Below are 10,491 nucleotides of genomic sequence, written 5' to 3' on the forward strand. Positions count from 1 at the left end.
ACTAACAAATAATGTCTTAGTGGAAATGATTTATAACAACATGATATTCCTTCGCATGGGTTGAATTTTTTCAAAACATCGGTTATTTGTGCTAATCAAAATAAACGCTATTTTCCATGAAAATCAAAGTTCAAGTTCTATTATATGAAATCAAAGTCTTAACAATTCAAAGTGTGCACGTTTTCTAAGAAAATTAAACACTTTTGCAAATTTATCCTCTTTGAAATGCTTGTGCAGGCAAAATAGTTATAATATTCTGTCACAAAAATTCCTATGCATATGAAATGAAGTTAATATAAAAAATTTACTGCCTTACACAAGTTATGTGTAACCTGAAATATAAAGGAGCCTCGTGTTTGTTAAGTGTCGTCCCAAATTAGCAAGGCTTATCAAGGACCATATTTTGAGCTTTTATGCTATTTTTTTGTCTAAAAAAGTCTCTTCTTAGCAAAGATCAAGTAAAGGTGGAAAGTGTTTTCCCTATTAGCTTGGCTAATCTGGTACAACACTCAACAGATGCATGTGCGTAAAGTGTCGTCTCAGATTAGGCAGTGCAGTCCGAACAGGCTAATCAGGGACAACACTTTCGGCTTAAACATGCATTTAACCCTGTTCCCTAGAGAGAGGCTCCAATGCTTCTTTGGAATTACAAATTCTGATCTCTTGACAGGAACTTACTTTGGCAAAGGTGTCTACTTTGCCGGGGACGCCTCCTACTCTGCACAGGCTTACCTGGCTGGCCAGAACTCTCACCGTCACATGTTCCTGGTGAAAGCCCTAACAGGGGAATACATTAAGGGAAATCGCGACATGCGCCACCTGCCCGCCAAGGACCCTGCCAAACCAGAGGAGCTGTATGACTGTGCTGTGGACGATGTGACAAAGCCGATGGAGTTTGTGATATTCAGTGACACCCAGGCGTATCCGGAGTACTTGGTTACGTATACCTTGTGAGCTTGCAGGCTTAAAGAATGAGGGTCATGATTGGTTTATATCTAATGTCCTAGCAGCAGATTCTTACTGTCATCTTTTCATACTTTCATCACGGATTCACCTGAGCTCAACAACTTAATAATGCAGTTATAAGTCTGATATTTTGTACTGCAGTTATATGTCTGATATTTTGTACTGCAGTTATATGTCTGATATTTTGTACTGCAGTTATAAGGCTTATAATTTGTACTGCTGATAGTGGATCATCCCTTTTCACAAGCTGACAATTGTTTTAACCTAAATTGAAACTTGAGAAATTGTTTTTCATTTGAGTGTCACTTCTGGGGTCCTAACAGGTGCACCTCGGATATATATTTCAATTATAAGCATTTCATGATTAGAGGCCTTACCAGTGAAGTAAACATTTTTCTGATGACCCCTTTAAGTTTTGCCAGTCGCTTGAGATCAATTGTATAGTTTGTATGACTATTTTTTTAATGTGATAAATAAATCCAGAAAATAAACTAATGGTTTTGTTTTATTCCTTAACTTTGATAACATGGCAACTGCAAAACCTTTAAAATATTTTCTAGTCTGAATGATGAAAAAGAAATATTATGTGCTGATTAAACCTTGTGTTTATATATTTGTCATTCATTGTATATTCCTCACCCATGTTCAAATTGTGATTACAAACAGGTTCATTTATTTTTCTTTTGAGCATCATATCTTCAAATTGTACTGTTATAGTCTTTCATAATTGTATAAAAATTGATTTACTGTTAAATTGTATAAGGTTCTTTAGCATTCACGTAAATATATTAATTTGTGTGTATTTTATTCAATAGTATTAATAGTTAACAGGATTCTGTGTATCTATAAATTGTGTTCATAGAAAAGTTCTTAATAAAATAAATGTTAACACAAGTAGGTTTAAATGTCCATTGATGTTAATGCTAGAATGTGAATAGAGAATTAAGTAATTCCTTCAGTTAGGATAAATCAATTCATGAAAGGAGCTGCATCATGCAAATATGGGTCTCGTTCCATATGAGTAGGTCTGGTTATGAGCTCTGTTATTAACTAGTATGGCTACACAAATATGGGCATATAGTGATCGGACCGTCCGTCTGTCTGTCTTTCCGTCACACTTTGCGTTTAGGTTTCGCGTTTAGGTTTTGAAAAATGCTCATAACTTCTATGTCGCTTCAGATAGCAACTTGATATTTGGCATGCATGCGTATCTCATGGAGCTGCACATTTTGAGTGGTGAAAGGTCAAGGTCATTCTTCAAGGTCAAAGGTAATAAAACATATCCAAGGGAAGTAATAAGCTTCAAAGGGAGATAATTATCTGTACTTGCCCAATGATAAAAAAAAATCAAAGTGGTGCAGTAGGGGGCATTGTGTTTCTGACAAACACATCTATTGTTCCTTAATATTTATTTTTAACTTCACTGTTTATGTGATCCGTAATTTACCTGAAAAAAAAGAAGTTTTTACATGTTTTAAGAGAACGTTAATTTTTACATTTGTGTTTTCAAATTATGTGCCAGGACAGTTATTCTCTAGGTAAAAATTATTGAGCAATTATTTCCTTACATCTAAACAGAAAATGTTGTTTAATATTGCTGCGTTTAATATTGCTGCACAACATTGTTGATTGTACATATTTGCCTGTTTTTGAACATGGTTGTATATAATAGGATCACATAATTGTAAATGTTGTACATAGAATATAGGTCGTTAATGCCACAAAGATATGTGGATCACGATTATAATCTAGAGATTTGGTGCATTTATTGTCATACATTTCAATGTCAATGAAAGTGAACTTGAAAATATTTATGCATAAGAACCTAGATTATGTCTCTGAAAAATAAATTCTTAAAGGGATGAAAATATATAAGACTTTGAAAAAAACAGGCTTAATGTGTGTGTGTAATGTGTTGTCTCGGATTAGCTTGTGCTTTCTTTAAAGGCTAACCAGGGACGACTCTTTCTGCCTAGACTGGACCGTCATGCAAGAGAGACTTCATTTTTTCCCAAAAATTCCATAAAAGCACAAACAAAGAATTGTCCCTGATTAGTTAGTGCAAACTGCACTTGCTAATTTGGGACGATACTTCACACTGATGCATCAAGTCTAGTTTTTCCAAGGCACAACTAATGTATATTTACATGAATCAGATTGTATTATGTATGGAATGTAACTTGAAATAGTGTACTTTATGTGTACAGTGTACTTATGTGGCGAACATACTTTTTGTGAATCATTATCTTACTGGAATAAAGGTGGGATCTAAGTAGGTGAAATCTTTTGCTGTATAAACAGCAAGTGTTGTCATCAACGTGCTGTTCATTTGATGAGATGATGGTGATTTAGAAAACAGAAGTTTTAATTGCTCTTCTGTGCTGCAATTTTGCTGACATTGTTTTAAATAACTGCTGCTGTTGTGAAGTTGAACTGTGGAAGTGAACAATTCGTTAGGGAATGAGAAGTTATAATCTGCAGAGTACACAAGCAGACCCATGTTATCCGTTACTTGCTTGGTCATTGTGCAGATCATATGTAGCCATGTTTGGGTTTGTTTGATGTACTCCTATTATTGTTATTGCCTGACTGGTTGTAACATTTGGCAATGACATTGGCAAGTTGTATTTCCAGTCATTTGGAAAGAGGTGCTTTCCTTTCTGTGTTGTGTGGTACAAAGGGTGAATTGTATTTTGAGATATTTGTTTGCAATATCAGGAAAATCAGAAGAGAAATTTTCAATCTGAAGTCTTCAATTGGTACATGTATTGTGGTGTCAGTTGTCTGAACTTGATAAACATATTGCTTTAACAATACGTACAAAATATCATTATGTATATGGATTTTCCCTTTGTATCATGCATCACTCTGTCTTTTGATAATTTTATTGGAAGACATTTATGTTGTCAGAGCATTGGTGGTAAGGTTTAAACATCGGGAATTTATACCTTATGTCCAATGTTCTGGCAATTTGGTGGATATCTTTGTTCAGATCAGATTTTGAACAGTTATTTGAAAGAACAATACCATAAAGTATCAGTATACAAACAATTATTATGTAGTAGTTAATTGTTTTTGTCTGATTTGTGCAAAGATCTCAAATACTGCTAATAAGCAGGTGTAAAACTACATTGGCGAATCGGAAAGTACACAGGGATATATTCTTGGTCACCGAAAGCAATTGAAACTTTTAGACTGGTAATAGATTGAAAATCTTTGTCTACCTGGATTTATGTTAATTTATTGTATGTTAATTAAAATATTCTGTTTCCTGCCTTTTGCTAGGATATTTTAAGTTATTGCTGTAATTAAAATCTACTCGGCAAAGATAACAAGTACTGATTGCAGTTATTCTTTCCTTGATTAAAGTGTACCTCTGTGTACAATCCATACTATAAATGGTGAAAGGAGTCTATTTAGATTTAAGAAAAAGTATATTTTAATGAACTGTGAAGTAAATTTGTCTCGGAAAATGACATGTCATCAGTAATGTTTCTTTTAATTTATCTGGTTTTGTTGAATAGACATTTGTTTAGACTTGTATAACAACCATTTCTACTAGTAATAGTAGTGAGTAAAAGATTTGTGAAAAAATATCTTTGTCTTAGTTCCTTAAGTGTATATTCATTCGTAGATAGTTGCAGATATTTGTAGAAGTGTGGTAGCTTCATAAAACCTTTATTTTTTGTTTTGATCTTTTTTCTTCAATTTAAGCATTGAATCCTGAATGCACCAGCTAAAAACTGACCGCCAGACGGCATACTTCTGCCAGACGGCATAATACACATTAAGATCTGTTAAAAAACATTCAAAGGAACATACTATGTTATAACTGTATAATAACCTGGACATCATTTATAAACATAGGACAGAATGTGTGTTTTAATTTTAACTTATACAAATGTATTAAGAACTAGAAGCTGGAATTAAAGAATCTTTTTGTAACTGTGTAATGTTACATGTTTGTTGGCTTTAAAAACCTGTTTGATCCTGAAGGGCCCGTTCACGAAGTTCTTAGGAAAGAATGTTTGTGCATCACAGAGATAAAGGTAGTTGAAGCACCATTTAATTTTTTTGTAAAGTACAGTGTGAAAATTAAGTACAATGTTGAGTTTAACAAAAAGCAATGTGTTCAATTAAATAGAAGAACAATGTTAAATTCTGATGGAGTACAATTTAAGTCTAAAATGGATTACAATGTTATGTTTAAATTGAATTACAATCTGAAGTTAAACATGAAGAATGATGTAATGTTAAGATGGGAGAATGATTTCAGTTTATAATGAAGTACAATTTAATTTCAAAATGAAGTACAATTAAAGTTCAAAATGAAGTACAATTTAAGTTCAAAATGAAGTTTACTTTAAATATAAAATGAAGTACAGTCTTAAGTTCAAAATCAAGTAAAATCTTAAGTTAAAAATGAAGTACAATCTTAAGTTTTAAAGGAAGTACAATCTTAAGTTTTAAAGGAAGTAAAGTGTAATGTTCAGAGGAAGTACAAATAAAGTTTAGAATGATCGCAATTTAAAATAAAATAAGTACAATGTTAAGTGTTCAATTCAGTACCATGTCCATTAGGTGAGAGCTGTTTCTAAGGAGCTGTGTGCATACGGGCCCAGGTGACCATTGTGTGCATTTTCTTTATTGTTCACCTGTGTTAAGACTGTACCCGTTAGTTGCTTTTGTATTGGTACATAGAATGAATTTCAATATAATTATAGATGTGTTCTTGTGTGCAATATTTTATTTGATTTAAGTAACCATTAACATATTAGTTTTAAGTATTCTTCATTTGAATTCCCTGCAGACAGCTTATACAGTAATTTACTACACTTTTATTGTCCCCTACCGGTTTCACCAAAGGGGACTTATGGTTTGCGCTCTGTGAGTCTGTCTGTCTGTCTGTCTGTCTGTCTGTCTGTCTGTCTGTCTGTCTGTCTGTCTGTCTGTCTGTCTGTCTGTCTGTCTGTCTGTCTGTCTGTCTGTCTGTCTGTCTGTCTGTCTGTCTGTGTCTGTATGTATGTATGTCTGTCTGTCACACGTTTCTGGATCCTACGATAACTTTAAAAGTTCTTCATATTTTTTCATGAAACTTGAAACATGGATTGATGGCAATATGCACATTATGCACGTCATTTCATTTTGTTCCTACGTCAAAAATTCTAGTTGCTATGGCAACAAATAGACTAGAAATACTGCTGAAAAGGTGTTTTTCTGGATCATGCGATAACTTTAAAAGTTCTTTATATTTTTTCATGAAACTTGAAACATGGATAGATGGCAATATGGACATTATGCACGTCATTTCATTTTGTTCCTACGTCAAAAATTATGGTTGCTATGGCAACAAATATATAATAAAAAATCTGACAAAGGTGGAATATCTGACAATGGTGAACCCGGTAGGGGACATATATTGCTTGGCAATAGTCTTGTTCACTATATCTCACCAGACCTTTTAAGTATATGCATCATGTTTGCTAATTACAGCAGTACAAAAGCTAACATGTATTTATGGGTCTTCCTTAATAAGACCCAATATTTTTTCTGATAAGGTACTATATCATATACCTCCGTATGCCTCACCAAGAAATACAAGTAATACATTTTTAAAAAGCATCTAAGTAATTGTTTGTGTATTATTTTGTATGACATGTTATTAAATGAACCCTAGATATTTCTTTCAATTCATTTCAAATGAAGAAGTGTGTAATTCTGTTGAGTACGTATTTAATTACAAACATTTTAACACAAAGCAAGATTTTTTGTATTATTCTTTTTTTGGCCTTTTTGTTTGGTTACATGTTTGATTTCAGTGTTTTCATGTAAATATTTAAATGTGAAAGACTCTTGTTTCTTAAATAACATTGACAGCAAAATGTTTAGTCAACACTTGGAATTTTCAGATGTTAATGAAAACAATTCAAATGGAAAACTGACAACAATTTGTTTGTGTTATTATCACGGTATCTCTCACTTGTTTAGAATGTAAACTGTTAAGAATGTAAACTGTTAAAACTTGTACAAAATTTATATTTAAATGTGTCTCAACATGTACTTAAAAGCTACATGGAGTTAATTGTTAACATAATCTAACGGCTATATGCAAATGTTTGTGACTACTGTTAGGTACAGTAAACTGTGAACACAATCTATTTGCTATGTTCAACGGATTAAAAATACTGTTTAGTACATAAAACTGTGAACACAGTCAAATGGCTATGTTTAATTGTTAGGACTACTGCTATGTACCTTAAACTGAATGCAATCTTATGACTAGGTTTAACTGAATATGAATAATGTTCTTCATATTAAACTGTGAACAAGATCTAATGGCTATGTTTAACTGATTAGGACTACTGCTATGTACATTAAACTGTGAATACAGTCTAATGACTATGTTCAACCGAATAGAAATAATGTTCTTCCCAGTAAACTGTGAACATGATCTGACGGTTATGTTCAACTGTTTTTGACTACTGTAATGAAGTGCTTAGACAGACTTTTTTATGCCCCCCTTCGAAGAAGAGGGGGTATATTGCTTTGCTCATTTCGGTCGGTCGGTCGGTCCGTCCACCAGGTGGTTTCCGGATGATAACTCAAGAACGCATGGGGCTAGGATCATGAAACTTCATAGGTACATTGATCATGACTCGCAGATGACCCCTATTGATTTTGAGGTCACTAGGTCAAAGGTCACAGGTGAAGGTCACAGTTATTGGAAATAGGCATTTAAAGGATTTAGCATGGTTCAAACAAGGGAAACAACAACCGATTATGCATGTTCTTTTTATTACAGCATTTGCCTCCCTTTAATTCATTTAAAATCTCATTTTACAGCAGAGATTCCAAATCTGACCTGTAAATGAGCCCCATATTCACTGCCAGTGCTAGGTTACCTTTTCCCATTTGATCATTCTTAAGTATTGGTATTTGTAATGCTGCTGCTACTGCTACTGCTACTGCTACTACTACTACTACTTCTACTACTACTACTACTACTACTACTACTACTACTTCTACTATTACTACTACTACTACTACTACTACTACTACTACTACTACTACCACCACCACCAACACCACCACCACCACCACCACCACCGTTCACAGTGACATAAAACGTATTCACACAATTGCTGCTACTACAACTTATAGTCCATATAGGGGGGCATGCATGTTTTACAAACAGCCCTTGTTTAACCATGTCTTACTTGATTTTTAAGTTTACCATATGAAATCACTGAAGACCAATAATGATGACTTTAACAATCTTACATAAAAGAAGCATTAGACAATCTACAGAGAACTGCATGTTAATTTAGCTTAAATGAGTAATTGTTCAGGTTCATATTGTTTAATGTTGTTTCTAGGTAAAATATTATATTTCATAAGGTGTTATTAAAAGTATTCTATTAGAACATGTTTATGATGATATTGAAATGCATGCTTTCCTTGATTGTATTATTAATTTTCTGGGGATGTTGCCCTCAAGAATTTTCTATTAAAGATGGCAGAGAATAATGATACAGGGATGGTTAGGAAATCCGTTGGTTGAAAGAGGGACTGATACACGATGCTTGTGTTTGATGTAGCAGACTGAACTCGCCAATCTGAGACCATACTTAATGCACATGCACTAAGCCAGTCTGGCTCACATTTCTTCTGTATTTAATCCAAGGTTCACCATTTTCATGCTGCATGTTAGAGTAAAAGTTAGCTTATAAAAAAAAGGCCATTTGAGTTCAGGTTCTGTATTGCAACATTTGATTGTTATTCCTGTTCTAGGCCACTAAATTTATACAAAGTGTGATTATACCATTTATAAAAAAGTTATAAAAAAATACATGGACGGACATTAATAAAAAAAAGAGTCTTAATATATTTATATGAATGTGTTTCAGAATTTATGTGCATTCTCCATAGTTTCTTTTCACTTGGTGTTGGCGACAGGATTTCATCATTTGTGTATTTGTGTATCATGTACCTACAGGATGTCAGTGTTGGTTTTATATACTGGTTTGTTTTTAATCATGGCAAGCAGGACTGTGTAATTAGTAATTAAACTCACGCTTCAAGTGTAATGGATGTGATTGGTTAACTTTGACACCATATTGCCCTAATTAATCTGCATCTTCCAGTAGTGGGCTGTTTTTTCCTACAGGCTGATTGATTTGCAAAGCAAAATGAGTTTGATGTTCTCAAATATTGATTTAAGATTACTATACGTATTCTGAAATTGACCAAGCATAGACATGCATATATGTATTAATAGTTGCAAAGCAATCAAGCTGAACTTTATGTAGTATCTTATAGCACAGATATGTGCATAAGTATTAATTCCTCGATGTTTATATAGATTTTAAAGTGCTGCTTTCTGTATACATACAAAACATGGTAAAGCCATTGAACTATTGTTAATGGATCAACAATTTAGTGTCTTTCCAAGACTGATGTCATTTAAGAAATCTTCACCATCTTTTTCTAGTTTCTCATAAAATAAAATAATGTCTGTATGCGACAACTATATTATATATTTCTCATTGTTTATTTGCCAATAAACAACATTTTTGGAGTTCTAATCTGTTTGAATCTAATTTCTAAAGCCATGTCTCAGATCAAAACGTTTTTGTTGATTGACCAATAAACAATATTTAATGTCTTTTTATGATTGGACAAATATATGTTGTTACTTTGTTGTTCTCAGGCTAGGTTTGTTTAAATTGTTTATTGAATTATTGAACAACATTGATTTTGTTAAATGTCCTAAATGAGCTAGTTGAATAATCAGGTTAGATATCGAACGTGTCTGCGTCCGTCTTGCAACCAACGGGGATCAGTGGACGGGTCAGCTGTATAAGATGACACAATTATTCTTTCAAAATGAAAAAGTATGCGTTAATAAATTTCATTTTTACTTTATTTCTTATACAGATATGTATGCAATTACTACTTGCAGCCTACGTAATTTTATCTACTAAGTGTAATGAATGATATGCAAATGGTCGCGAATTCGTTCGATGTCCTAAATTTCAACCTTGATGTTATTTAAGGTAATAAATGCAGCAGTCTAACTAGAACATTGTTTTATTTATCTACGGAAAGTTGTAACACTAGTCAATGCAATTGTTTCTTACCCTCAAATGTAATGTTTTTTACAAAAGAATTGATAAAGTGGTAATATTGATACAGGTTATATTGTGTCATCTTATAATCAGTGCCCTGCCCAGGTCAGTTAATTTGGAGATTGTCTTTTCCTCAAACCATTATTTTTGATCACGTTATTATCTTTTGCTATGACATAATAAATGTATTAAATGTTTGTTGCGTATTTTGGTCTCTTTAGCTACAAAATTCTTGCATTTATTAGATACTGATTGTGCGGATCGTTGTATAATAGTTTATGTTGGAACGTGTTGTCAAAACAAATACAATTTGACAGTTATAAATTCACGTCACACACTATTAGACGTAATACAATACCAGGTATACGCACATGTCGGTGATTGCAATTATTACTTA

General features: G+C 33.1%; 1 protein-coding gene across 2 annotated transcripts in view; it reads left to right on the top strand.

Annotated features, from left to right (window-relative positions):
• The window catches only part of LOC127868755 (protein mono-ADP-ribosyltransferase PARP14-like), a 100,988-nt gene extending 90,697 nt beyond the window's left edge, over nt 1–10,291 (top strand). For both annotated transcript variants that reach the window (XM_052410784.1, XM_052410786.1), the window contains one exon: nt 671–10,291. In XM_052410784.1, coding sequence (XP_052266744.1) covers nt 671–954 — 284 coding nt within the window. In that variant the 3' untranslated portion in view covers nt 955–10,291. The remainder of the gene's footprint in view (nt 1–670) is intronic.
• The last annotated feature ends 200 nt before the right edge of the window (nt 10,292–10,491 follow it).

Source organism: Dreissena polymorpha, chromosome 2 (assembly GCF_020536995.1).
Source record: "Dreissena polymorpha isolate Duluth1 chromosome 2, UMN_Dpol_1.0, whole genome shotgun sequence".
NCBI classification, from domain to species: domain Eukaryota; kingdom Metazoa; phylum Mollusca; class Bivalvia; order Myida; family Dreissenidae; genus Dreissena; species Dreissena polymorpha.